Source organism: Gopherus flavomarginatus, chromosome 6 (assembly GCF_025201925.1).
Source record: "Gopherus flavomarginatus isolate rGopFla2 chromosome 6, rGopFla2.mat.asm, whole genome shotgun sequence".
Classification (NCBI taxonomy): Eukaryota; Metazoa; Chordata; order Testudines; family Testudinidae; genus Gopherus; species Gopherus flavomarginatus.
In genome coordinates, this window is record NC_066622.1 from 30,156,911 (window position 1) to 30,184,730 (window position 27,820).

General features: G+C 56.6%; 2 protein-coding genes across 3 annotated transcripts; one reads left to right on the forward strand and one right to left on the reverse strand.

Annotated features, from left to right (window-relative positions):
* Nucleotides 1–1,037: 1,037 nt before the first annotated feature.
* Nucleotides 1,038–13,565, reverse strand: LOC127054376 (actin-related protein 2-B-like). Its single transcript, XM_050960473.1, has 9 exons — nucleotides 13,398–13,565; nucleotides 7,615–7,725; nucleotides 7,245–7,460; nucleotides 6,767–6,839; nucleotides 6,140–6,276; nucleotides 3,491–3,640; nucleotides 3,121–3,266; nucleotides 2,555–2,687; nucleotides 1,038–2,170 (listed from the first exon to the last, which is right to left on the reverse strand). The coding sequence occupies exons 1-9, from the start codon at nucleotides 13,443–13,445 to the stop codon at nucleotides 2,000–2,002; spliced, it is 1,185 nt and encodes a 394-aa protein (XP_050816430.1). The 5' UTR covers nucleotides 13,446–13,565; the 3' UTR covers nucleotides 1,038–1,999.
* A 1,945-nt stretch (nucleotides 13,566–15,510) lies between these two features.
* On the forward strand, nucleotides 15,511–23,110 carry PELI3 (pellino E3 ubiquitin protein ligase family member 3). Of its 2 annotated transcripts, XM_050960470.1 has the most exons (7): nucleotides 15,511–15,599; nucleotides 18,488–18,640; nucleotides 19,399–19,528; nucleotides 19,830–19,931; nucleotides 20,464–20,661; nucleotides 21,312–21,500; nucleotides 22,130–23,109. In XM_050960470.1, exons 2-7 carry the CDS (start codon nucleotides 18,489–18,491, stop codon nucleotides 22,694–22,696), a joined length of 1,338 nt encoding a protein of 445 aa, XP_050816427.1. In that variant the 5' UTR covers nucleotides 15,511–15,599; nucleotide 18,488; the 3' UTR covers nucleotides 22,697–23,109. The 2 variants fall into 2 exon arrangements, with proteins under 2 accessions (XP_050816427.1, XP_050816428.1); XM_050960471.1 differs by lacking the exon at nucleotides 20,464–20,661 and having other exon boundaries at nucleotides 22,130–23,110.
* Nucleotides 23,111–27,820: the final 4,710 nt, after the last annotated feature.

Below are 27,820 nucleotides of genomic sequence, written 5' to 3' on the forward strand. Positions count from 1 at the left end.
GCAGGATTCCCGTGTAGCAACAAGGATTATTCCTGGCATTTGTCGTCCCCATGGCCTTGCCAACCCAGGACCTCACAGCCCCGATAGACCCCATGGACCTGAGCCACAGCACAGGACGGGGGGGACGGGACAGGTAATGCTCAGATTGACCCTTTAGATGAAGGGCCACACTGGGGGCTGGGTGAGCATCTCCCACAGCTGGGGATAGACCCCAGGAGCCCCAGGTCCTTTTCTCTAACCCTCAGACCCCACTCCCCACCCAGAGCTCGATCAGGATAGACCCCAGGAATCCCGGCGCCACTACTCTAACCACCAGATCCCACTCCCCACCCAAAGCTCGATTGGGATAGACCCCAGGAGTCCCATCTTCTCTGCTCTAACCACCAGACCCCACCCAGAGCTGGGGATAGGCTCCAGGAGTCTATTTACACACATGCCGTTCCCCGTTTCATCACAGGGGCCCTGTGTGCAGAGCAAGACAGGGGGACCTGAGGGCCTGGGCACTTCCTACATAAATTGAGGGCCCCTCCATCAGTCACTTTCACCCCAGCTGCAGCAGGCATCTGTTGCCATGGCAACCCAATGGCTGTGGCTGGCAGTAATCAGAAAAACATCCCTCCCTCCCCACACCCCCAGTCACACACTTAAAAAGGTCCCCTTGCCCAGGAAACAATTATGGGGGGCTCAGGGTTCCAGACCTGGACATGCCCCCGTGCCCCACGCCTGGCAGCCCTAGGGACTCTGTGTCATCACAGCACCCCCCAGCCTAGAGAATCTCCCATTATGTGTATGGAGGAAGCAGGGGAGCCACCCTGAGGCCTGACTCCTGCCCGCTCACGGTTACATCGCTGCTTGGCCCTACTAGGAGCTGGGCTGGGACCCTCCCCCGCAGTCAATCCACTTACGGGCCACAGAACAGGGACCAGCACCCCACAGAGGGGAAAGGCCCCCTATCTGAGCCAGCCTGTGGTTGAACCAGAGCTGGGACATACGCTTTTCCTCACCCCTCCCTCCCCAGCAGAGACAGGAGACAGAGAGACACTAAAAAGCAAAAACAATTTAAAAATCTGGGTAAAAAACCCATTTACAGGTTTGTGCGTGTGCAGGGGTGATTTTCCTCCAACACGTTTAATACAGAGAATGCGTTGCATGGGAATCCTGCCCCAGGCCCAGCAAACACTCCCCCATGTCTGCACCCCAGCATTGCAGTGTGGAGAGAGGGGGCCATGGAAAGAAGTGCCCCCTCCCACAATGCAGTCAGGCTCCTGCAAAGCTTGTGAATAACCCCTTAGGGCCAGCCATGTGCTTGGGAAAGGGTGGGGCTAGTTGGGGCCCCACCCCCTGACCCTGGCTACACCCCCTCCCCCATCCCAATCCAGTTTGTTGTGTCATTGATGCTGGGGGGTGTCATTGATCCCTTTGTTCCTCCCTCAAATTTCCCCCCCAACACTCCCTTATTTACTTCCCCAGGGCCAATCCCACAGGGATTGGGGGGGGGAGTGAGCTAGCCCCTCCCCCTGGTCCCTACAGCACATTCCCAGGGTGTTAGCCAGGCTTGGGAGTGGGGGACTACCTGGCCTCACTGATCCCTCCCCAGCAGGGGCATCTCCCTGAGATCCAGCCCGAAACAACTTTGTGTGAACCCCACCCCCTCCTGTCTCTAGCAGACTGCTGCAGGGGCCTGCTTGGCCCCTAGGGGGAGGAAAGACGTCACTGGCACGGCCAGGGCAGAGCTCAGGAATGAGGACCAAGAGTGCCCTGGGCCTATGAGAGAGACACCTCCTCCCTTTCCCACCCCACCCCACCCGGACCCAGTCCCCTGGTACCATGATTATTCCCTCCCCCTCGAGAAAAAAAGTTCCCAAAAGAAGCCCTGTGATTGGTTGGTCCATTAGAAAGGCAGAATCAAGGTGATATTGACAGGGAGGAAAGGGTTAATGAAGAGATGGGGCAGCTGAGCTAGTGGCGGGGGGGGGGGGGGGAGGAGATGGGGGCATCCCTATCGCACAGTGACCCCCAGCTTCTCCAGGATGCGTGTCCCCTTTTCCAGGTACTCGGCTCGCTGCAGCCAGAAGGTATCCTTGTCCTTCATGATGTCGGCCAGCACAGCGCCTCCCAGGAACACCATGTGCTTCCGCCGCGGTGGGTCCTCAATCCGGATCTTGAATTTCTGCAGGGGGAGAGAAGACCATTTATTAAAAACGGGATCCCCAGGATTCAAACCCAGAGCCAGGAGAAGAGACTCTGCCCCATTGGCTATGAGATGAGCCCAAGTGGTCTCAGGCATAGGGTCAATGGGATCGGGATTTCACCCCTGGATTTTCAGGCCAGAAGAGCTTTTTCTGAACCCCTGCATCAGCCCTGGGCAAATCCCCCTCACACAGCAGGGGCCTCCTTGGCCCCCCACACAGGTCAGCTGCAATGGATTGTGGATGGCACAGGGGAGCTGAGCTGGCCTGTACCACCCAGGGAGGACACTGTAGGCCCCATGCCTATTGCAAGAGCTAGGGTCTAGTGGGGCAGTGCACATGCACCCCACAAGGTGCCCACTCACCGACAGCTTCTCCACATCGCCCTTGAGCACCCGCTCCAGGTAGAGCTGTTTGATCTCACGCTCCAGCCGGGAAGGCAGGCCCGGGTACATGGTGGAACCGCCTGACAGTACAATGTGTTTGTAGAACTCTGCCCTGGGGAGAGAGATGGAGTGAGACAGACAACACCCCATGGGAGGGGTCCTCAAGGCTCAGCCCCACTGCACCCCTAGGATCTCCACTCACCCTCCCAGCTTTCCACTCAACCCCCAAACAACTTCCACCAGGATCCCCCCCCCAACAGGCTTACCCCAGTGATTGCCTCCACTCACCTCCCAACACCCTAGGATCTCCCCAGCAAACCCCTCCAATCAGCCCCCTGGGATCCGCCAACAACCTCTCAATCCCCAATAATACCGTCACCTCCCCTACCATCTCTCTCTCTCTCTCTCACACACACACACACACACACACACACACACAACAAAAATCCCCACCAATGGTCTTGCCTTCTAGGGCGGCAGCTCCCCTGCAGCGGCCCAGTGTCAGGGGAAGGGCTCCAGGCTCCACCTCCCTCCCCCTTGCTCACCTGGTGTCGATATCAGCTGCCTGGATGGTGTTGAAGAGCAGCTCAGCCACACCTACACCCTCCACATTGATGAGGTGGGGTTGGAATAGGGCCTCAGGTGCCTCAAATCGCTCACCCCCCACCTTGATCACTTGCCCATCCGGCAGCTGGGGGGGAGCAGAAGGAGAGCCCATCAGCAACACTGTCTGAGTCTGTGGAGAGCCTGAGCTGATTGCTTGAAGTGGGCGAATTGCCCCAGGCATCCCAATGGGGTGTTAACTCCCAGCCTCACTATGCTAAGGTCCCCACCATCCCAGCAAGGGTCTCTCAATGGGGAAGGAGTGACCCACCCATCCACCAAGCAGAAACACACCCCTGGCAGCTCCCTTACCGTGTAGGACTGCACCAGCACTGTGGTCTCCTGAGCCAGCTTCTGCTCCTGCTCAATGTTGTACCCCACGTAGCAAAGCTTCTCCTTCATCATCCGCACCGTCTCAAAATCCGCAGAGTGGTTAAAGGCATAACCCCGCAGCAACAGGAGCTGCCAGGAGGGGGAGACAGAGTCATCGGGGGAACTTACAGTACCAGCAACTGCCAGAGGGGGAGACCATAGTCACAGGAGCTGCTGAGGCCCCTCCCCCTCCCATAAAGGTGCCACCCCTCACTCTGGCCTCCTGTGAGGATCTGGGGATGATCTAGGCACTCCTAGTGGGGGCAGGTACTGGCTACCTGGCTCCTTCCCATGCAGGACGCTCTCTTTGAGGTGCAGCCTTTCACTTGCGCGGCACCGTGTTCGCCCACACGGTGGGCGGAGAGTCCAAAGGCCGGGGCAAAGGGGTAACACAGAGCAGCGTCGACGGGAGGCACTCGGCCACAGCAATCGACTCGTCCTAGACAGCGGACTTCCCGCACCCCCCCCAGGAGAGCTGGGTAGCGGGGGGAGGTGGCCTGGGCAGCGAGGTCACTGGGCCAGATTCACCTGGTGCAGCTGATGAGGGAGTCACCTGTCAGAGGAGGCTGCAGGGTTAGGTTATAAAGGGGAGGAGCTGAGCGCTTGGGAGGTTTGGGCCATTTTTGACAGAGTAGCCTTGAGGCAGGGGCCTGCCTGAGCCCAGCTGGGTGGAGGCCTCCCCGGGGAAGGGGAGCTAGCGGCAGGTGCTGCAGGCAGGAGGTCGGGTCTGCAGGATCTGAGCTCTCTCTGCTGCGTGTGATGAGGTAAAAGAGCAGCAGGTGAGTCTTGGGGTGAGGGCCAGGTGTGATATCTGCTTCACAGCTGCCATGGGGCTCCTGCGAGAGCTGAGCTGGGCCTGGAAAGCTCACACCTCGGGACAGGGGCTGGACTCCATTTAGGTTCCAGGAGCCAAACCAACCTGATCTCCTTTGAGAAGGTGACAGATTATTTAGACAAAGGAAATGCAGTAGATCTAATTTACCTTGATTTCAGTAAGACATTTGACACGGTTCCACATCGGGAATTATTAGTTAAATTGGAAAAAATGGGGATCAATATGAAAATTGAAAGGTGGATAAGGAACTGGTTAAAGGGGAGACTACAATGGGTTGTACTGAAGGGGGAACTGTCAGGCTGGAAGGAGGTTACTAGTGGAGTTCCTCAAGGATCAGTTTTGGGACCAATCTTATTTAACCTTTTTATTACTGACCTTGGCACAAAAAGCGGGAATGTGCTAATAAAGTTTGTGGATGACACAAAGCTGGGGGGTATTGCTAACACAGAGAAGGACCGAGATATCATACAGGAAGATCTGGATGACCTTGTAAACTGAAGTAATAGTAATAGGATGAAATTTAATTGTGAAAAGTGCAAGGTCATGCATTTAGGGATTAATAATACGAATTTTGGTTATAAATTGGGGACACATCAGTTGGAAGCAACAGAGGAGGAGAAGGACCTTGGAGTATTGGTTGATCACAGGATGACTATGAGCCACCAATGTGATATGGCCTTTAAAAAAGCTAATGCAGTTTTAGGATGCATCAGGCGAGATATTTCCAGCAAAGATAAGGAGGTGTTAGTACCGTTATATAAGGCACTGGTGAGACCTCATCTGGAATACTGTGTGCAGTTCTGGTCTCCCATGTTTAAGAAGGATGAATTCAAACTGGAACAGGTTCAGAGACGGGCTACTAGGATGATCCGAGGCATGCAAAACCTGTCTTGTGAAAGGAGACTCAAAGAGCTTGGCTTGTTTAGCCTAACGAAAAGAAGGCTGAGGGGGATATGCTTGCTCTTTATAAATATATCAGAGGGATTAATATTAGGGAGGGAGAGGAATTATTTAAGCTTAGTACCAATGTAGACACAAGAACAAATGGGTATAAACTGGAGACTAGGAAGTTTAGACTTGAAATTAGATGAAAGTTTCTAACCATTACAGGAGTGAATTTCTGGAACAGCTTTCCAAGGTGATAGTGGGGGCAAAAGACATATCTGGCTTTAAGACTAAGCTTGATAAGTTTATGGAAGGGATGGTATGATGGGATAGCTTAATTTTGGCAATTGATCTTTGATTATCAGCAGGTAAGTATGCCCAGTGGTCTGTGATGGGATGTTAGATGGGATGGGATGTGAGTTACTGCAGAGAATTCTTTCCTGAGTGCTGGCTGGTGAGTCTTGCCCACATGCTCAGGGTTTAGCTGATGGCCATATTTGGGGTCGGGAAGGAATTTTCCTCCGGGGCAGATTGGCAGAGGCCCTGGAGGTTTTTCGCCTTCCCCTGCAGCGTGGGGCATGGGTCACTTGCTGGTGGATTCTCTGCAGCCTGAGGTCGTCAAACCACAATTTGAAGACTTTAATAACTCAGACATAGGTTAGGTGTTTGTTATAGAAGTGGATGGTTAGGATTCTGTGGCCTGCTTTGCACAGGAGGTCAGACTAGATGATCATATTGGTCCCTTCTGACTCTAAAGTCTATGAGTCTATGAGGTGTAAGACATCCAGGAACGCTGGGGCGTGGATTCCCCTCACAGCAGTCCAACGGGCAGCTAGCAAATCTATGACACACCCTCATCCGGCTCTCACCTTGATGAGGTAGCGGGTGATGTCCCGTCCTGCAATGTCCAACCGCCGGGTGAGGTGGGGCAGGGAGAAGCCCTCGTAGACAGGGCAGATGTGGGTCACACCGTCCCCAGAGTCCACCACCACCCCAGTCAGCAGGCCTGAAATGGGAAGGAGAGGTTACTGTGATGAGAGGCAATACGCCCATCTACCCTGGAATCCCACCTCCAAAGGCACCAGGACTGGCCACTTCAGAGGAAAGGTGAAAATGGCCCCTTAGTGGTGAAACAGGAAATAACATGCCCAGAGGGGATGTCTCCCCTGCCCGCCCTCCCAAAGCAGGGCCCCCTGGTCATTCCCTGCACTTCCCACCCCAAACCCTGCTCAGCTTTCAGCCTCCAGGGCATCCACTGGCAGTAAGTTCCCCAGGCCAGCAACCCGAGCAACTAGTTCACTCACCTGCCATATGGCAGGGTAGATTTCACCACTGTAATACCTTCCCCTGCATTCTCTCTACTGCCCCTGACTCTGCCCTCCTCTCCCCAGACCTCTCGCACCCTCCCCCTCTGGCCCTCCCATACCTCACTTTCTCCATCCCTTCCATTCCCCTTCATGCCCCCCACCCCCACTCTAGCCCCAGCGCCCTCTCACCCTGGGCGTAGAGAGTCAGCACGGCCTGGATGGCGATATACACGCCTTCAAACTGGTATGTCTCAAACATCACCTGGGGGGAGAGGAGAAATCATGGGCACAGCCCCGCCACTTCCCTTCAGCCCCAAACTCCTGCCCCTGCGACTCAGCCCTGGGCTCCCCACCAACGTCCCTCAAGCTCTGCCAGTGCCCCTCAATCCCCCCGGGCTGTGCTGATGCCTCTCAATCCCACCCTGCAGCCCCATCCCCTCTGGGCTGTACTGATGCCCCTCAATCCCAACCTGCAGGTCCCCATCCCCTGGCTGTGCTGATGCCCCGCAGCCCCACCCCCCAGGCTGTACTGATGCCCTTCAGTCCTGCCCCACAGCCCCCTCCCCCCCCTCGAGCTGTGCTGATCCCCCTCAGTCCCACCTCACAGCCCCTCCTCCACTCAGGTTGTGCTGATGCCCCTCAGTCCCGCCCCAAAGCCCAGCCTGACCTCAATGATCTTCTCGCGATTCTTGGTGGGGTTCATGGGGGGCTCAGTGAGCAGGATCTTGCAGCTGCGGGGGTCAACATTGAGTTTCTCGGGCCCAAAGGTGTAGTCCCACAGGTATTTCATGTCGTCCCAGTTGCGCACAATGCCATTCTCCATGGGGTAGTTCACCTCCAGCATGGAGCGCAGCTCACTGGCCTCATCCCCTACCATCAGGTCCTGGGATGGGCAGAGGGCAGATTTGAGACACCAGCACTTTGCGTAAGCCACCACCAGAGGCCAGGGCCCCTCCCTCCAAGGAAAGGCTCCCCTTCAAAACCCCCCTCCCCTTACCTGACCCTTGTGGGACATGCCCCCCCTGCCAGAGCCTGACCTTGATCTCGATGTTGCCCACGCGGGCGGTGGAGCGGATGATGGGGCGCCCGACCAGGGCAGGAAAGATGTGCTCAGGGAAGTTGGAGCCGGCAAAGCCGCACTTAACGAACTGGAGGGGGGGAGGGAGAGAGAGAGAGAGAGAGAGAGAGAGAGGGAAATGAATCAGGTGACAATCCCCCCCCATCTCCGCCTAGCCACACAAGATCCTGCCGACCTGGGGACAGGCCAGGCTGGGGGGAGAACTGCTCCATTCCTCCATCCAGCTGGCTTAAGGGAGTGACATGCTGCGGCCACCTGGCTGCTACCGTTACCCTTGCAATACCTAGAGGGTGTTCTGAGGTGGGGTGGGGGGGTCCCAGGCTAGCTGGGCCCACCAGGATGATCGGGGGTAGGGAGCAGAAGGATACCAGGCAAGGTGGTCACTGGAAGTATCACTCTTTAAATCCCTACAGAATTTCTCCCCTCAGCCCCAAATCCTCTTGGCACAGCCCTGAGCTACAGACACACCTCCCCCAGGGGGAGGGAGCCAAATTGCGGCAAAGAACTATGTCCAATGCCCCCTGGCCTGGCCTGACCCTCTCTGTCTGCATCCCAAGCGCCAGCAGGAGGTGCTACATGCATACAGGGTCACTAGGCCCACCTCCCTCCCCCCCAGCCATGAAGGGAAGTAGCCTCGGGTGCAGAGTCTAGAGGAAGTGACACTTCTGCTTTTGTAGACACTCATCACTCCCTTGCTCCCCATTCCCCCCCCACCGCCATGGCAAGGGAGAGGATCCACCAGTATCCCCATGCAGGGAGATGTGTATGCCCTGCTATTAGGAGTATTAGGGTAGTGCCTAGAGGCCCTGTAAAGCAGTGGTTCTCAACTAGGGGTCCAGGGCCCCCTGGGGGGCCACAAGCAGGTTTCAAGGGGGCTGCCAAGCAGGGCTGGCATTAGACTCGCTAGGGCCCAGGGCAGAAAGTCAAAGCTCTGCCGCATGGTACTGCAGCCTGGGGCCCCGAGCCCCACCACACAGGGCTGAAGCCAGAGTCTGAGCAACTTAGTTTTGCGGTGGCCCCTGTGGAGTGGAGCCCCAGGCAATGGCCCTGCTTGCTACCCCTTAATGCCAGCCCTGCAGAAAACAGTTGTTGTGGCCCAGGAGGGCTGTGGAGTTTTTATAGCATGTTGGGGTGGCCTGCAAAAGTAAAAGTTTGAGAACCCCTGCTGTAATGGCCTAAGACAATATCCTTTTAAATAGTGTGCGAGTCCTTTAGGGGCGCTCACCGCATTCTGTGCTTCAGAAGTGAGAGCAGAGCCCCCATCGTGCCAGGTACTACCTAGACATACAGTGAGAGAAAGTCCCTGCCCCGAAGAGCTCTGTCTGAACAGACGGGGGAAACTGAGGCCCAAAGAGGGGAAAGCTCCCACCCAAGGTCACACAGGAAGATGGTGGCATAGCTACAATTCGAGTCCTGAGTCCCAGTCCCATCCCCACTATCCACTCAACCACACTACTTAATTTTGTTCCGATCTGTGGATGACCTCATTACCCATCTCAGTGCCCTGTCACCTCTCCAAGACAGGCCTCCTGAACACCCAATGACAGCGAGCTCTGCAAGTTAGAGTTTGTGTAAAAGCACTGGGCCTGATCCTCTCATCTGCCCCAGGGGACTGGGCCCTCCAGGGTGGCAGGCAATGGACCCATTACTCCCTCTGAGCAGTGTAAGTTTCACCCAATGCTCCTTGGCTTCCCAGATTAGGCAAGAGTGTCCCCTAGGCCTTCCTCACTCCCATTAACCTGTGGAGCCCTCTGCCACTGGACACACCTTGCAGGTTAATTCTGCCTCATGTTGAAAAGCAGGCCCAAGCAATCATAGCAGAAGCACTGGCAGACTGGTCCTGCCTGCTGTGGGAGTGTGAAACCTGCAGCAAGCGAGCGGATGTAGAGAAAGAGGAAATGCAAGAGCTGAGCCTGCTTCTGCTAGCACAACATATGCAGTCGCATCAGCGGAGAGGCACCCGCAGACCCAGCCTGCAGGAGACAGGCATATCCCCTCTGGCCCTATCGCTCCTGGCAGCACCCTGTATTTCTGGGCAATCTCCCCTTCTGGCTACAGACTCTGCATGGCCAAAGCCTCTGAGCAACAGCCCTTAGAGAGGAATCTCACTTCTGATTCCTTTTACAGGTGCTCTCCTGGCGTCCTCCCTGCAAAGGGGGTTTTGCTTCATGTTTCATTTCCAATTTACCTTCCACTTTGGCACGATGCAGGCCTGTCTCCTGTTTAACCCGCAAGTCAGCAAGTGTGGGCAGGGCTGCCATCCTGCCAGGCACTGCACAGACTCCAACTGAGATCAGGGCCCCATTGTGCCAAATGCTGCACAGAGCCCTTCCCCCCTGGCTGAATTGGGACCCCTTGTGTTGGGTGCTGCAGGGAGCTGAGATCGGGGCCCTGCTGAGAACAGCCAGGTTGCAGACACTTCCGACAAACACTTGGATAGACCCAGCGCGCAGCGCCGGAGTTCCCTGTCGAACACACAGCATAGCTGTTAACCTGCTGAACTCACATGGAAGATGTAAGACTCCTGCAGTAGGCAATGGGGAATGGCCTCACATTAGCCTCCCCCTGCTCTCTCACTAATGGGTAGAGATTAGCTCAAGCCCTGGAGCCTGAGGTTTCATCCCCTGCCGGGATTTTTGTCAGCATCAACAATTCCAACTCTGCAGATTCTGCTTCTCCACAGAAATGACCAATCCCTTCTTGGACTTTGCTGAGTTTTCAGCCTCAACAATGTCCTGTGGCAGTGAGTCCCACAGGTTAAATACGCCTTGTGTGAACCAGCATTGCCTTCTCTCAGCCTTGACCTCATGGCAAAGCTCTCCAATGAAGCAGATTAAAAGGAGTTTCTCGCTTGGAAATATTGAAGAAAAGGCTCTTCTGATGTTTGCTGTAATGTATATCACACACAGAGGCTTCTTCACAGACAGGCAGAGGAATGCCTATGGAAGTGGGGGTCTGCCCCACACAGGTGATGAAAGGGTTAACGTGGGCCTGAGAGCCCAATTAACACAGCTGGCTGGACCTGGAAGGTGGGCCAGGCCTCAGTGAAGATCAAGTTCAGCTGGGGAGGAGCCGATGGAGCTATGAAAAGAGGAAGGGGGGGGTGGAGCTAAAAAAAAGGGGGAAGAACTCTACATCCTGGTGGGGGTGGGGGAGAGAAGAAAGAGTGCCTTGAGCAGCCTAGTAAGGATCTGATTGGGGATAGGGGTGCCTGGAGGGCACCAGATTCATGCAAGTTCAAGAGCTTGGCTTGTTTAGCCTGGCCAAAAGAAGCCTGAGGGGGGATATGCTCGCTCTATATAAATATATCAAGGGGGTTAACGTTAGGGAGGGAGAGGAATTATTTAAGTTTAGTACTAATGTAGGCACGAGGACGAATGGGTATAAACTGGATATTAGGAAGTTTAGACTTGAAATTAGACGAAGGTTTCTGACCATTAGGGGAGTGAAGTTCTGGAATAGCCTTCCGAGGGAAGTAGTAGGGGCAAAAGACTTTCCTGGCTTTAAGACAAAGCTTGATAAGTATATGGAGGGGATGTTATGATAGGATCGTTAATTTGGACAATTGATCTTGAATTACCACCACACAGGTCTGCTCAATGGTCTGCGGGGAGATGTTGGATGTGATGGGTACTGAGTTGCTGCAGAGAATTCCTTCTTGGGTGCTAGCTGGTGACTCTTGCCCACATGCTCAGGGTTTAGCTGATCGCCATATTTGGGGTCGGGAAGGAATTTTCCTCCAGGGCGGATTGGCAGGTGCCCTGGAGGTTTTTCGCCTTCCCCTGCAGCGTGGGGCACGGGTCGCTTGCTGGTGGTTTCTCTGCAGCTTGAGGTCTTCAAACCATTTTTGAGGATTTCAATAACTCGGTCCTGGGATAGGGGTTGTTATAAAATTGGATGGGTGGGGTTCTGTGGCCTGCCTTGGGCAGGAGGTCAGACTAGATGATCAGATTGGTCCCTTCTGACCTATGAGTCTATGAGTTCATGTGGCTGACCTGACCTAAGGGTAGGGCCCAGATCTCTGGGAGCAGCCCTGAGAGCTTGTTAAGGAGCCCAGAGGGGAGCTGGGGATGGGGCCTGAAGAAAGGCTAAGGGGTAGGATAGAGACCGAGGAGATGATGACAAGGCATCTGATAGCACAGAGCTTGGCTGTATGTGCTATGTGCTGGACTGAACCCAGCACATAGAGGGTGGGCCTGGGCCCTCCAACCAGCCCCTGGGGGAGATAGTGTGAGGCCTCTGAGAAGGGGATAAAGGTGACTGGATGAGAGGCTGGTGTACAGGGCTGTAGGGACCACAGGGCCTGGAGTTGAGTGCCAAAGATTCAGCATAAGGATGAGGACTGCTTTTGGTACCCAAAAAGGGTAGAACCGAGGTGTGAGCCAGCTGAGAGGTGAGAAGAGGAAACTCCACCAAAGCTTGGGCAGGGGAAGTAGGAAGTAAAGAGCTGTTACCCCTCAGTTGTCCACAAGGGGGAGTACCAGGGTGAGCCCACTCTTCTACAGGGATAGACGGGACTGGAAGGAGACTTGCTAGCCAAAGAGGTCATCACCCCCCCTCCATCCTGCCCTGAGAATCTCGCTCCAGGAGGGGTGTTTGCCCCCCCCCCCCACTGCTGGGGGAGGTATTCCAGAACCTCCCTCCTGTGAGAGGCACAAACCTTCTAGCCTCAGCTGATCCCTAGCCAGTTTAACCCCATTTGTTCTTGTGCCAACTTAAAACTTCAATAGCTCTTCTCCCTTGGGGGTTCCTGCCATGTATTTAGAGGGAGCACCCAGATCCCTTCTCTGCCTAGGCTGAAGAGACTCAGCTCTTTCAGGCTCCTCCCCTAAGAGCGGCTCCTCATTCCTCTGATCAGCCTAGGAGCCAGTTTCCCGGGTGAACGGAACCGCACCACAGTATCCCTGATGTGGTCTTACCACTGCCTTGTCTAGCAGTACTAATGCTCTGCTCTCTCCAATGCAGGTGCCTTGCTTATACTGAATACACAAAGTTCCCCCTACACAAAGCAATTCAGCAGAGGGGATGAGTCAGGGTGGGATGACAGCTGAGATTCCTGGGTTCTATTCGCGGCTCTGCCACTGAGCTGCTTTGTGACACCCAGCAAGTCCCTTTTCCTGCCTCAGTTTCCCTTCCTACCCTTTGTCTATTTAGATGGCGAGCTCTGCAGGACAAGGACTGTCTCTCACTGAGTGCCTGGGCAGCACCGGGCACAAGGGGGCTCTAAGCTTGGTCAGTAGATCTGGCACAAGGGCCCTTGATTTCAGGCTGGGAGTGCAGTTCCCACCGTAATGCAAATAAGAAACAGAACTTGGCAAGCCGGAAGCGCCGATGCTGGAGGAGTCGCTGGGCCCCTTCCGCACCCAGGCCAGCACCGCCGGGCGAACCCTGTCCGGCCAGGAGAACTGCCGGCCAAGCCAGAACAATCACCGCCCCCACAGGCCACCCTGGCCCATAGTTACTCCACCTGCTCCTCCACCTCCCTCACTGGAGACCCGGGACCCCGCACCTCGGGGAGCGGAGCTGGGCGAGGCTCTTCCGGCGGCTGCAAAACCCTTTAAGCCAATTGCTTCTTGCCGGTGCCAGTGGGAAGGCCCGATCCCCCTGCTCCTCCCGGGGCCCGATCCCCACCCCGAAACGCGGGGGCAGCGGGGCTGGGCTGGGTCTAGGTCCCGAGCCGCGGCTCACGGCCGCCCGTGCACCCAGCCAGGGGCGGGGCTGGGGCTGGGGCTGCACACTCACCCCCGTGCCATTGTCGCACACCACCACCCTGCGGCCTTGGCTGTCCATGGGGGCTTCGCCTCTCGCTGCCCTGCGCCGTCTGAGCCACGGAACCGCTGTACCAGCCCAGTGTCCCGGCTCCCAGCGCAGGAAACCAGCCCCGCTGATGTAACGTCCTGGGCTGGGACCGCGTCGGGGGCGGGGTGTGTCTGTGTCCGAAGCGCTGCTGCCCCCTGCTGGGGAGACTCAAAAAGTGTGTGGGCGGGGACAAAGCGGGGTCCCCGCTGCCTCTCCCTCCGCGGGAAAAGCTGCTTTCAGTACCAACCTTGCAGTTAGAGCCACCCACGCAGCGACAGCCCGGGGACTCCTGGCGGCTCATGACAGGGGGCTGCTTCTTGGGGCAGTCACTGGGTCAAGGGGGGAGAGGTCAGGCTGTCTGGATTGCCCCCGTCACGGCAGGGACTCAGCACCTCTCTCCCCCCTTCCCCTAGGAGGCAGGGCAGCGCTGTGAGCCCACTGCACAGAGAGGGAAGTGAGGCCCACCCTACACACCCTGGCCTGGCCCACATCAGCTGGCTTGGGCTACTGGGGCTCTGGTTGCAGAGCTGTAAAATTGCTGTGTAAACATTCAGGTTTGGGCTGAAGCCGATGCTCTGGGACCCCAGGAGGGGGAGGCTCCCCTGGCTCCAGCTGGAGCCGGAATGTCTGCCCAGCAAGTTTACAGGCCTGCGGCCCCTGGGCGTCTGCTTGCTGTACAGACATACCCGCGAGGCTCTAGATTCCTAGCGCTTAAGGCCAGCAGGGACTGACAGATCATCCAGCCCGATCTCCCCTGTCAACACAGGCCTGAAAGCTCACCTAATTCCCGCTCTATTGAGCCCCAAGCCCTTAGTTAAACCAAAGCGTTTCAGTCTTCAGAGACTAACCTGTTGTGAGGCTGAGGGGCCCTCAATGCCGGGTCTCCTGCAGTGGCAGGGAATTGCTGAGGTGAGTCATGCCCAGGGGACCCCAGCAGGTGACCTGTGCCCCGTGCTGCACAGGGAGGTGAAATCCGCCCAAGGTCCCTGCCAATCTGACCCGGGGGGAAATTCCTTCCCATCCTCCAGCCCGGTGATCAGCTGAACCCTGAACAACTGGGCAGCAAGTACCCGCTTGGCAGCTAGAGAAAAGGTTCTGTGAACAGGCTCAGAGCCCAGCATCCACTTTTCCTCACCCTCCAGTGTCCTGTTTCCAGCTGTGGCCAGCCCTGATGCTTCAGAGGAAGATGGGGGTGGTGTGGGAGGGGAACCAATCATTCAACCAACCCAGAATAGATCTGGCAAAAAAAGTGACTTGGCCAAGGGGACACCAGGAGGCTGGTGGGGAAAGGAAGTGACCCCAGGCCAGTGCCCTGGCCCCTGAACCAGCCTTCACTGTCCTGCTCCTAAGGGGCAAAGAAGGATACAAGAGGCCAAGGAAATTTTGAGGCACAATTAAGAGTTTGCAGAGGCCAATGGCCCCTCAATGTCTCCCCAGGCCCCCATAGTGGAGATAGGGCAGAAACCCAGTTCGAAGTCCAAGGGGAATTCCTAGTGTGTGGGGGAGGGTCCCTATACCGCCCCCCACGGAAGGGGGGACCAATGCAGACTCTCATGCCCCCCAACCCACAACAAGCGCCTTGCCCCTGAGTCCAGCTCTGCTCCGCTCATCCAGCTCTGATCAGCTCAGTCCCCTAATTCAGTTCCCTCAATACAGCTGTAACCCCCACCCCCAGCTTCCCTCCTCCGGATCAGCTCAGCCCCCGATCCAACTGTAATCCAGCTTCAGTGCCCTCATCCGGCGCTGCTTCCTCCGATCGGCTCAGCCTCCCCTCTCCGGCTCCGATCCCCTCCTTCCCCCCTAGTTCTAGCCTTTTCCATCCCTTCTCGCACCTGCATAGTAATAAAAGGGCCTCGCCCCATCCCGCCACGAGTGACGCAGCGGCTGCGGGCAGGGGGTGCACGCGTGGCTGGGGGGATCCCTGTCTGCGATGCAGTGGGGGGGAGCCGGGAGCAGGGCAGGGAGGGGCGGGGGCGGCCGTGGTGGTCTCGGGGCCTCCCCCGCTCACACCCCGCCCCGGGGGGAGGGCAGTTCCGCTCCAGCACTGCCGGCGGAGACAGCAGCAATGCAGGGCTATTCATCCTGGCGGCGCGACGCAGGCGGCTGCTGAGCCAGGCTGCGGGGGAGCTGGGGCCGCGCCGAGGGGTAAGCGAGGGGCTGCCTGGGTTATTAAATATGGGGAGACAGAAGCAGAGGGGCGGCTGGAGATGAGAACCTCAGTGTCACTCAGTCCTGTGACCATCCCTCCCTCCCCAACCCTGTAACCATCCTTCCCTTCCTAGTCCTGTAACCATCCTTCCATCCCTCCCTCCACAGCCCTGTATCCATCCCTCCCTCCACAGCCATCTATCTATCTATCTATCCCCACACACTCCATCGGTTTCTCTCTCTCTCCTTGAGATCTGACTGCACCATCAGTTCCCCTCCTTGTCTCACTCACACGCGCGTTTGTTGGCTGGAGGGGAGGGGGTTGTTTCTTGTACACAGTGTGTCAGATAGGGACACCTCCACAGCTACACCCCCTCTCGCCTCCCAGCAGCCCCCAGTCACTTAATCCCCAGCCCCTGATCCCGGCTCCCCTCCCTCCTATCTCACCCCTGACACACACACCCATCTGTGGCTCTCTGCGCACCCACACCGGGGCTGCAGTCTGTGTCTGGCTGGAGGAGGTGCAGGGTTCACTTGGCTCCCAGGCAATTGCTGCCAACAGCTGCAGCAGCCACCGCTCCCTCCCTGCCTGTGTGTGTTTGGGGAGCCGGTTGTGTTGCTGGGGGGCGGTGCCTGGGAGGGGAGCCCCTTGCTCTTCTCCATGTGGGTTGTGTTGGTGGGAAGGGAAGCGCCTGCTCACCCTTCCTGTGTGTGCTGGGAGGGAGTTGTGGTGGCGTTGTGTTGGAAGGGGATCCCCTGCCGTTTGTGTGTGTTTGGGAGTTGTGTTGGGTGGGAAGACAGCCCTTACCCCTTCCCTGTCTGTTTGTGTTTGGGGAAAAGAGGTTGTGTTGTCCTTGTGCACCTGTGGGGAGCCCCTTGCAGCCCTGTGTGTGTGTTGGGATAGGGTTGTGTTGTGGAGTTAAGATGTCTCTCCCTGTGATGAGACCAGGAATTGTTGTGTTGTTTTGGTGAGGGTTGTTTGGCTTCTTGCTTTCCAAAGGGGGTGGGGTGAAGGATGTTTATCCTGCATGTGTGTAAGGGATGGGTATGTGTGGTGGCAGAGGTGGTGTTGCCAGGTGTGTCTATGTCTGCCGTTTCAGTTGTGTAGTGTCAGGGGTATGTGTCTGCGTCACCATTTCAGGTGTGTCTGTGTGTAGTGACGGGGTATCTGTGTATGGTGATGGGGTGTCTGTGTGTGATGCCAGGGGTGTCTTTGTGTCATTTCAGGTGTGTCTGTGTGTAGTGACGGGGGTGTCTGTGTGTCATGTCAGGTGTGTGTGTGGATGGTTGATGTTACAGCTGAGATATTAGAAACGGATGTTTCCTCTCCTCATACAACTATGTACAGACTGAAGAAACCAGTCCGTAGACTCTCGCCCTCCCTCCCAGCCATTGGGCCTCTCCTGTCCCTGGGCTGGGTGGGATGACGGTTAGGAGGCACTGCATTATGGTACCCGATGAGTCCCCGCAGCTACCCACATCCCGAGCCTCAATGCCCACAGCTGCCCCTACATCTCAGGGAACCCCACAGACCAGCAATTCCTTCTGCGTCCCCTGCATCCTATGCTGCTCTGAGGGGATGAGAAAACTCTCTATCCTCGTTCCTTCCCCAGGTTCTCCTGCCTTGCTTAGGCTTCACTGCCTGGCACAGCTGGCCTTGTGTGCCATGGATCCCATCGCAGGGGAAGGTCAGAGGGCCAGCATCTGGGGGCTGCACAGGCCTCTGCACATGGGCAACCCGTGGCAATCCATAGGGGCAACTCAGAGCAGGGAGGGTTTTGGCCTCCAGGATCAGCTGGTATGGGGGCGAGGGGGAATAGGATGTGGGGTCTTTCCCTTCTAGGGGGCAGGCTCTGACCCGGCCTGAGGGGGGGGGGGACCAACTGAAGGGAAAGTGTTTTCCTGGTAACAAGAGAGTTATTAAAGATCTAAAATGTCACTGTGATGACAGGGATTCCAGTTCAGGAATGTTGCCATGGAAACAATGGGGTTGTTATGGTCTGGAGCCTCACCATGATGCCAGGTGGATGTCAGAAATCAGGAGTGTTGCCATGGTAACATGGGGTTGGGAGCGCTCAGGAGTGTTGCCATAGTGACAAGAGGTTAAGTGTTAGGGTCATTGTCATGGCAATGTCAGGGTGGGGATGGACAAGGGAGGGGGCAGAGTCCTGAGCTGCCCAGCTTTCTGTGTTCCTGTTGGACATAGGGGAAGTGGGAGGAGAAAGGGGCGGGGAGGTTAACACTTTACCTGCCTTGTGGTTGGGACCCACTTCCTTCCTCCCCACAGACACACACCATCCACCCATCCAAATATAGTGGATAATCAGCTGAACATGAGCTGTGTTCACAAGGGCTAAGGGGATGCTGGGATGTGTAAACAGAGAGAGAGGGAAATAGGCAAAGGGAGGTTCTGTTACCTCCATGTGTGGCGCTGGTGTGGCTGCTGCTGGAATCCTGATGCCCATATCAGGGATGCTGATAAATTGGAGAGGGCTCAGAGAAGAGCCACCCAGAATGAATAAAGGGCTGGAAAACAGGCCTTGTAGTGAGTGACTCCATAAGCAGAATCTGTTTAGCTTAACAAAGACAAGGTTAAGGGGTGACGACCCCAGTCTAGAAGTACCTAGGTGAGGAACAGCAATGTGATAATAGACAGCTCTTCAGCCTCGCAGCCAACAATCTAACAAGAACCAAGGGCTGGAAGTTGAAGCTAGACAAATTCAAAGCAGAAATAAAGTGCAAATGTTTAACAGTGAAGGTAATTAACCATTGGAACAACAACTAGATGGGGGTGTAGGGGGGTGGATGGACAGAAGGGTAGAGAGATGGGATCCAAGCCCCAGGTTGCATTAATTACCACTTCATCCCCTCTTCTCTCTCTGCAGGATGGTGCTGGAGGGCAGCCCCGAGGCCGTCAGCTCCCAGTCCCTGGATCTGCGGCGATCCTGCCCCAAGGGCTCCCGGATCTTCCCCTCTGCTGGAGAGGGCTCCCTGCTGCACAAAGAGGCTGTGAAGTATGGAGAGCTCATTGTGCTGGGGTGAGTGGGGATCAGGGATGAGGTCTGATGGGGGGGAGCCATGGGGATATGCAGGTTGATTTGTTAGTCTAGAGTCTCTAGGAGCATTGGGGCTGTGCAGGCCAGCTTGTTGTAGCATCTCCAGGGGTGCTCGGTGTGCACGATGGTTTGTTATTCTAGGGTCACTTGGGGATGCTGGGGCTGGTTTATTATGGAGGGATGAGGCAAACAAGAACCCTCTGGTAACACAGATCCAGCTGAAGTGGGCACCTTGCCTGGACAGAACTCAGGATACCTGGGTTCTATTCCTGGGTCTGCCACTGACCTTGGGCAAGTCTCATCCCCTTTTGGAGCCTCAGTTTCCCTCCCACTCCTTGGCTATTCAGACTGTGAGCTCTTTGGGGCAGAGACTCTCTCTCACTGTATGTCTGTGCAACACCCAGCACCACATGTGTTTGGTGGTGCTAGGACTGCTGACTTCCTTAGAAGCACTGTTTAACACTTTGTATGCTGCTAAGGTGCCAGTCAGGGAGCAGGCAGGGCTGGGCTCCCAGACCCATTCCCGGCTATCTCAGAATTCTTTGCTCATTGATGTTGCTGTGCTGGCCCCAGGGGAGGGGTTTGGCACTGCCATGACACCTGGTTTCTCTTGCTTGTGTTGCCATCCTGGGCCCAGAGAGGAGTGTCTGGCAGGGTCGGGGCTGGGCCTTGTGCTGGCTCAGGTGGGGAGGGTGGTGTGGGACAGTGTCTCTATGGGACTAACCTCCCCACACACACAGATACAATGGCTCCCTGGCCAGTGGGGACAAGGGCCGACGCCGCAGCCGCATCGCACTCTTCAAGAGGCCAAAGGCCAATGGGGTGAAGCCAGACGTGATACACCACATCTCCACCCCCCTTGTCTCCAAGGTGAGCCATGCCCCTGCAACCACTGCCCCATGGCCATGGCTTCCAGCAGTCTCCCAGGCAGTGCTGCTGCCTGCTTTGACCACCAAGGGGAGATACTGCATATAGACACAGCACTGGGGGGCGCCAGGGCAGGGGACACTGGCTGGCTCGGGAGGGGTGGGGAGGGGGAGACAGGGAATGGGATACAGGCCCTTTCCCTGCTAGGGGGCTCCAGCTCTGATCTGACTTGGGGGGACAGGGAATGGGGCATGGGGGTGGTGCTGGGGCCATCTGGCTCAGGTAATGCTCTCTGCTCCCCCAGGCACTCAGTAACAAGGGCCAGCACAGCATCTCCTACACGCTGTCCCGCAGCCACTCCGTGATTGTGGAATATACTCATGACTGTGATACGGACATGTTCCAGGTACTGCACCGCAGCTACCCACAATGCACTGTGGCTTCCCCCCTCTCCTCCCCATGGCCACTTGCCCATGACATCTTAGCTCAGCCACTGCGCCTTCCACCACTGCTTAACCCAGGCTGGGGTCAGGGTGCCCCCTTGTGGCAACAGCAGGCAGTACAGGATAGGAGCCAAGGCTTGGCTAGAGCCTCCACTTTGTGCCCATCAAAGCCCTTGTCTGGCTCAGACTCTGTGGATCTCATTTTGCCTCACTGAAGCCTCCACCTGCAGTTCTCACTCACGTCCTCTCCTAGACTGTTGGGCATTATTGCTGTGCAGCCCCCATGCCCACCCCAGAGGTGGCCGCATCTCAGTGCCAGGTGAGGGGGATCTCTGTATAAACAGCCCTCACACCCTCCTCCAGAGGTGTCTGCATGTCAGTATTAGGTGAGAGATCCCTGTATAAGCAGCCCCCACATCCCACCCCAGACGTAGCTGCATCTCAGCCTGGAGGGGGCAGGAGGAAGCTGGTCGCTCAGTACTAGTGTCTGTACAGATTGGCCGCTCCACGGAGAACATGATTGACTTTGTGGTGACGGACACGGCACCTGGGGGCAGCTGCGCCAGTGAGGGGCAGTCGGCCCAAAGCACTATCTCACGCTATGCCTGCCGCATCATCTGCGAGCGCAGCCCTCCCTACACCGCCCGGATCTATGCCGCAGGCTTCGACTCCTCACGCAACATCTTCCTTGGAGTGAGTGAGTCCTGACAGTGTCGAGAGGGGACCTCCCCTCTCAGGGGCGCTGGCTGCAATCCAGCCCCAGAGCAGGGGCACTGCCTGGCTCGGGGGTCAGGGAATGGGACACAGGGCCTTTCCCTCTAGATGGTGCTGGCTTCAATCCAGCCCCAAGGCAGCTGGTTCTCAGGGCACTTGTTCAGGGAAACAGGTGCCTGAGGTCCCTGTGCTCAGTGGCTGTGAACCCCAAGGAAATACTGGAGGAGGAGCAGGAGCCATGGGTCATCGCTGGGCAGGGTGCTGGTCCAGGCTGGTGCCCTGTGGCTGAGGGTCTTCTCCTGGGTATGATGGGAGTCCAAGCACGGGGGACAGCAAGGCTCAAGCCCTGGGGAATGGACTGTAAGGGGCGCCGTCACCCTGGATCACTGGGAATAATGCGGGGGGCTGGGACCCATGAGTAACAGGGTTATTTGGCCCTGGTGAAGGTACTGGGAGCCTCTGGGTCTTGGGGGGTGCTGGGTGCAAGTGTTGGGCATGGAGGAGAATGGGGCAGATGGCCCACTTGGGGGGGGAACAAGGAGCTGGGTCCAGATGGGGGGACTCAGGGGAGGAGCTGTAAGGAGCCCCTCCCCCATGTTGCCATGACCCCTGGCTGCTCTCATTGGCAGGAGAGGGCGGCCAAGTGGAGGACGCCGGACGGGCTGATGGATGGGCTGACGACCAATGGGGTGCTGGTGATGCACCCCATAGGGGGCTTCAATGAGGACTCAGCACCCGGGGTCTGGCGTGAGATCTCGGTGTGTGGGAATGTGTACGCCCTGCGCGACAGCCGCTCCGCGCAACAGCGGGGGAAGCTGGTACGTGGGGCCCATGTCATCCCTCCTAGGGGTCCTCCATTCCCTGCACTGCCCAGGGAGCTCCAACCTGCACTGGGGGAAGCTGGTACCTGGGGCCCCCAACACTCTGCTGGGGGCCCCTGTTCACTGCCATAGGGGGGCCCCTGCCCCACCCCTCCAAGAGGTTCCTCCTGTCCAGGAGGTGCCCCCACACCCAGCTAGGGGGTTGCAGGGACCTGACTATAGGTCTGTGGGAGGCCCTGGTCCCCTTGGTGGTCATAGAGGAAACCTCCCCCCTGCCAATCCCGGATGGACTCAGTGCCCAGAGGGATGCCCCTGGTTTGGAACAAACCCCCAGCCCTTTGGCCTGGTGCTCTTGCCCTCTCATGTGTCATGCCCCCTGGCCTTGTGTCCTCCCCCAGCCTGAGCCCCCTCCCCCACATGCCCCCAGTCTGGTGATCTTTCCCCCAATGCCCCTCCAGCTTGACCCTGCCCCACCTGTCTGGAGCAGATATCTCCCTCCTTTGGTCCGTCCCCTCCGGCCTGACTTCCCCCTTTCCCCTCCCCAGCCCCCACAGCTTAATCTCCCCCCCTTAGAACTGATGCTCTTACGCCCCTGGCTCCCCGACCCCGATTTCTATGTCCTGCAGGTGCAGACCGAGTCCAACGTGCTGCAGGACGGCTCGCTCATCGACCTGTGCGGGGCCACACTGCTGTGGCGGACCACAGCGGGGCTGCTGCTGACGCCCACCCTCAAGCAGCTGGAGGCACTGCGCCAGGAGACCAATGCTGCCCGCCCCCAGTGCCCCGTGGGCTTCAACACGCTGGCCTTCCCCAGCCTGGCCCAGCGTGGAGTAGTGGACAAACAGCAGCCCTGGGTCTATGTCAACTGCGGCCACGTCCATGGCTACCACAACTGGGGCTTTCGCAAGGAGAAGGGGGGGATGGAGCGGGAGTGCCCCATGTGCCGCCGAGCTGGGCCCTACGTGCCGCTCTGGCTGGGCTGCGAGGCCGGGTTGTACTTGGACGCAGGCCGGCCCACCCATGCCTTCTGCCCCTGCGGCCACGTCTGCTCCCAGAAGACTGTGCAGTACTGGGCCCAGATCCCGCTGCCCCACGGCACCCATGCCTTCCATGCTGCCTGCCCCTTCTGCGGCACCTGGCTCACAGGCGAGCGGGGATTTGTGCGTCTCATCTTCCAGGGCCCCATGGACTGAGCCTGGGGACTCAGCAGGGGAATGTGGACTAAGCAGATGGGGTGGGGTGGGGCCCGGGGACTCAGCAGGGGCGGGGCCCATGGACTGAGCCAGCGTACCTGGCAGGGGCTGTGAACTGAATGGGGAGCCAGGCAGGAGCATAAGTGGAGAAGGAGCCTGTGGCCGAAGCATGTGTGTGCGTGTGGCGAAGTGAAGCCTGTGGCCTGAGCGGGGGGACATGGCATGGCTCTTTGGACAGAGTAGGGGCTGGGGCAGGTGCGCGGGGGTGCCCATGGACTGAGTGTGAGTGACCAATAAAACAGCAAAAAACCTGGGGAGGAGGAAACTATCTACAAAGACTAAACAGGGGTGTGTCCGTGTGTCACTTCCTGCCTGCCCCCAGATGGACAGATGGACCCAACTGCCCTGCCCTGCTGTGCAGGTCCCTGTCTCCTCCCGCATCCAGCCCAGTATCCGTCCCTGCCCCAGCAGGGGCAATGGCATGCCCCCTGCAGGCTATTATCCCAGCCAATCCCCCTGCTGCAAGAAGTCCCACAGGTAAGGAGAAATGGGAGCCCCAAGAATGGGTGCCCCAGCTCCTCAGAGTCCCTAAGTCTAGTGCCCAAGGGTCCTGAGAGGCAGGCTGGGGCAGTGATGTCAGCCCAGCTCCTGCTAGTGAACGTGGCTCACGTGGGCAGCCCTCTAGATGCAGCTGCCCTAGCAAGGACCCAGGAGTACTGGAGGAAACCAGCTGGCCAGGCGCTCCCTGCAGGATGCAGGGGCTGAGAACTAAGGCAGCCCTGGGTGTATAACCAGTGGGGAGAGGGAGGTCCCCTCTGCACACTGCAGTTGTGGGGCACGACATGTCAGAGAGGACCTATGAGAACAAGGCTAGTCTGGACTCAGGGAGCCCCTTGGAAGAGCTCCTCTGAAGGAGGATCCCAAAGGGGCTCAATCCCAGTCTCTCTGCCCCTCCCCTTCTGGGAGCAAGGGTTCCTCCATCCCACAGACAAAGGCCGAGCCAGAACCCCAGAGCCGGGAGCCGATGCTGGTCACGATTGGCCTGGAACAGAGGGGCAGATGGGGAAGAGCTGGTTGATGCTCCATCACTCAGTGGCTGGGGGGCATTGTCAGCCTGGGTGAGCAGGAGTCGGAACAACCGTTTCTGGCCTTGAAATGGAGCAGGATATGGAACAAGAGGTTCTTGGGGACAATTGACTCTTGCTGTCACTGGTGTGTCCCACGCTAATCCTGTGTGTGGCTCTCTGGCTCTTCCTAGTGGTCAGAGCCATCAAAAGGTTTATGAGTGGCCTGTAGCCTTGGAGCTGCCACAGCCGGTTCTTTAGCTCAGACAGGGATCCTGGGCTCAGTCCCTGAGATGCGGAGGGGAGTTACATTTATTCTGTGACAGCTAGTGGCTCAAACCATCCCTGTTGCGCCAGATGCTGCACAGAACCTGACTGAGATCAGGGCCCCATTGCGCCAGGTGCTGTACAGACCCTGACTCAGATCAGGGCCCATGGCGCCGGGTGCTGCACAGACCCTGACTCAGATCAGGGCCTCATCGCGCTAGGTGCTGCACAGACCCTGACTCAGATCAGGGCCTCATCGCGCTAGGTGCGGCACAGACCCTGACTCAGATCGGGGCCCATGGTGCTGGGTGCTGCACAGACCCTGACTCAGATCAGGGCCTCATCGCACCAGGTGCTGCACAGACCCTGACTCAGATCAGGGCCCATCGTGCCGGGTGCTGCACAGACCCTGACTCAGATCAGGGCCTCATCGCGCTAGGTGCTGCACAGACCCTGACTCAGATCAGGGCCCATCGCACCGCGTGCTGCACAGACCCTGACTCAGATCAGGGCCCATCGTGCTGGGTGCTGCACAGACCCTGACTCAGATCAGGGCCCATTGTGCCGGGTGCTGCACAGACCCTGACTCAGATCAGGGCCTCATCACGCTAGGTGCGGCACAGACCCTGACTCAGATCAGGGCCTCATCGCGCTAGGTGCGGCACAGACCCTGACTCAGATCGGGGCCCATGGCGCCGGGTGCTGCACAGACCCTGACTCAGTTCAGGGCCTCATCGCACCAGGTGCTGCACAGACCCTGACTCAGGTCAGGGCCCATCGTGCCGGGTGCTGCACAGACCCTGACTCAGATCAGGGCCTCATCGCGCTAGGTGCGGCACAGACGCTGACTCAGATCGGTGCCCATGGTGCCTGGTGCTGCACAGACCCTGACTGAGATCAGGGCCTCATCGCACTAGGTGCGGCACAGACCCTGACTCAAATCAGGGCTCCGTCGTGCCAGATGCTGCACAGACCCTGACTGAGATCAGGGCCTCGTTGTGCCAGGTGCTGCACAGACCTTGGCTGAGATTGGGACCCCATCACACTGCACAGACCCCAGCAGAGATAAGGGCACCCTCAGGCTGGGAGCTGCACAGACACATGGTGAGAGACAGTCCCAGACCCAAAGAGCACTGTCTGGGATTCTGATTATTGGGCATGCAAAGCAAGGCCACACCCTTTGTTGCTTCTGTAGACCAAGCTGTATTCCCAGCTGGGTCCCTTGCCCCCATTATGGTCAGCCCCTCGCCCCATTCCAACCAGGTCCCCCAGCCAGGCCTTTATTTGCATTTTAAAAGCTGGATAACACAGAGCTCAGCCTCTCTGAGCAATGACTTGTGAAGTAAACTGGGGCACCGGCTTTGTCTGGAAATGGGACACGGGAGCTTGCCCCTAAAGGGGGTACCGGCTTCAGTCTGGCCCCAGGGTGCGGGACTGGCTGGTTCAGATGAGCAGGACCCTCTCCTTTGTGGGCAGGCCCAATAGAGAAGCTGAGGACTGAATGGCCACCAGCCCAACCCAGGGCCGTCCCTTGGGATGGGGGCAGTGCATCCCTGGGGGTGTTGGGAGGGGGAAGTGTAGCTGGCTTCAGCTTCCAGCTGTTGGTTCTTTTCCTGCCTTTCTTCAGGAGCCTAAAGAACCCTTTAGTAATAAGAATTGTCTCCTTGTGACATCATCATCAAGTCACCTCTCTACTTTCTCTTTGAGAAGCTCCACAGATGGAGTTCTTTAAGTCACACTCTAAGACACTTTCTCCAGCCCCTTGATCATTTTTGTGACTCTTCTCTGCACTCTCTCCAATTGTTCAACACCCTTTTTAAAACGTGGCTCCTCATGAGCTGGACGCATCATTCCAGCACTGATCTCCCTAGTGCCGTATGCAAAGGTAAAATTCCCTCCCTGCTCCTAGTCACTATGCCCTGGTCTACAGAGCCAAGGGTCGCACTGGCCCTTTTTGCCACAGCATGGCCCTGGGAGCTCATGTGGAGTTGCGGGTACACTGAGACCCCTAAATCGTTCCAGGATATAGTCCCCATTCTGTAGGCGTGGCCTGCAGCCCTCGTTCCTAGACTTGATCAAGTTTGCAGATGACACACATATTGGGGGAGTGATAAGTAATGAAGAGGACAAGTCACTGATTCTGAGTGATCTGGACTGCTTGGTAAACTGGGCGCAAGCAAGCAAATTGTGTTTCAGTACAGCTCAATGTCAATGTATACATCTGGGAACAAAGAGCATGCTTACAGGATGGGGGACTCTTATCCTGGCAAGCAGTGACTCTGCAAAAGATTTGGGGGTCGTGGTGTGTAATCAGCCTCACATGAGCTACCGGTGTGATGCTGTGGTCAAAATAGCTAATCTGATCTTGGGATGCATAAACAGGGGCATCTCGACTAGGAGTAAAGTGGTTCTTTTACCTCTGTATTGGACAGTGGTGAGATTCCTGCTGGAATCCTGTGTCCAGTTCTGGTGCCCACAATTCAAGAAGGATGTTGATAAATAGAAGAGGGTTCAGAGAAGTCACAAGAATGATTTAAGGATTAGAAAACATTCCTTACAGTGAGAGACTCCAAGACCTGAATCTGTTTAGCTTAACAAAGCAAAGGTTGAAGGGTGACTTGATCTCAGTCACCTACATGTAGAATAAATATTTAATAATGGGCTCTTCAATCTAGCAGAGAAAGGGAACATGATCCAGTGACTGGAAGTTGAAGCTAGACTAATTCAGACTGGAAATCAGGCATAAATATTTAATGGTGAGAGTAATTAGCCATTAGGACAATTTACTAAGGGCTGTGGTGGATTCTCCATCACTGACGATTTTAAAATCAAGACTGGATGTTTTTCTAAAAGATCTGTTTTCTTAAAGAACTTCCAGTTTTCATTTGCATTTTTGTCATCTGAATTTTTCCTTCCAATCAATTTCACATATAATGTTCCTCAACTTTGGGAAATTAGCCCTTCTGAAGAATCAAGTTTATGTTCCTGGTTGGGACTATTTTCTGTTTGCCCATTTTGAATGTAATCGAGTCATGATCTCTGGTCCCTAGGCAACCAGCAACTTCCAGGCCAGTGATTCATTCATCTTTATCTGTGTATGGTGGAACACCTCTGGGGCTGACGCCAATGGCCTTCAGACCCTGCAGTATCTGCCAAAAGGTGCGGCAAGGTGGCTGGAGAGCTTATTTAGCTCAACACAGCAGAACCTGGCCACACTATAGCAGACCTTAAGGTGGCCATCCTGCAGCAAAAAAACTTCAGGACCAAACTTCAAAAAGAAACTGCTGAGCTTCAGTTCATCTGCAAATTTGACACCATCAGCTCAGGATTAAACAAAGACTGTAAATGGCTTGCCAATTACAAAACCAGTTTCTCCTCCCTTGGTTTTCACACCTCAACTGCTAGAACAGGGCCTCATCCTCCCTGATTGAACTACCTCATTATCTCTAGCTTGCCTGCATATATATATACCTGCCCCTGGAAATTTCCACTACATGCATCTGACGAAGTGGATATTCACCCACGAAAGCTCATGCTCCAAAACGCCTGTTAGTCTATAAGGTGCTACAGGATTCTTTGCTGCTTTTACAGCAGAACCTATTTGTGACATCCCATGCAGTGTTGTTTGCAGTGTTCGTGTAGCTGTGTTGGGCCCAGAAGATTAAAGAAACAAGGTGGGTGAGGTCATATCTTTTATTGGACCCAATTCTGTTGGTGAGAGAGACAAGTGTTGAGATACACAAATGCAAATGTAGCTTGGAAGTTTGTCTCTTTCACCTACAGAAGGTGGTCT

What these genes read in the sequence shown, in the direction of transcription:
- LOC127054376 (XM_050960473.1), bottom strand. Translation starts at nt 13,445, where the DNA reads ATGGACAGCCAAGGCCGCAGGGTGGTGGTGTGCGACAATGGCACGGGG. An exon ending in TGCTGGTGCAGTCCTACACG is followed by an intron (nt 3,267 to 3,490) that starts GTAAGGGAGCTG and finishes GCTCCCCCCCAG; the next exon opens with CTGCCGGATGGGCAAGTGAT. An exon ending in GCAGCTGATATCGACACCAG is followed by an intron (nt 2,688 to 3,120) that starts GTGAGCAAGGGG and finishes CTCTCTCCCCAG; the next exon opens with GGCAGAGTTCTACAAACACA.
- PELI3 (XM_050960470.1), top strand. Translation starts at nt 18,489, where the DNA reads ATGGTGCTGGAGGGCAGCCCCGAGGCCGTCAGCTCCCAGTCCCTGGAT. An exon ending in CACGCAACATCTTCCTTGGA is followed by an intron (nt 20,662 to 21,311) that starts GTGAGTGAGTCC and finishes TCTCATTGGCAG; the next exon opens with GAGAGGGCGGCCAAGTGGAG. An exon ending in CGCAACAGCGGGGGAAGCTG is followed by an intron (nt 21,501 to 22,129) that starts GTACGTGGGGCC and finishes TATGTCCTGCAG; the next exon opens with GTGCAGACCGAGTCCAACGT.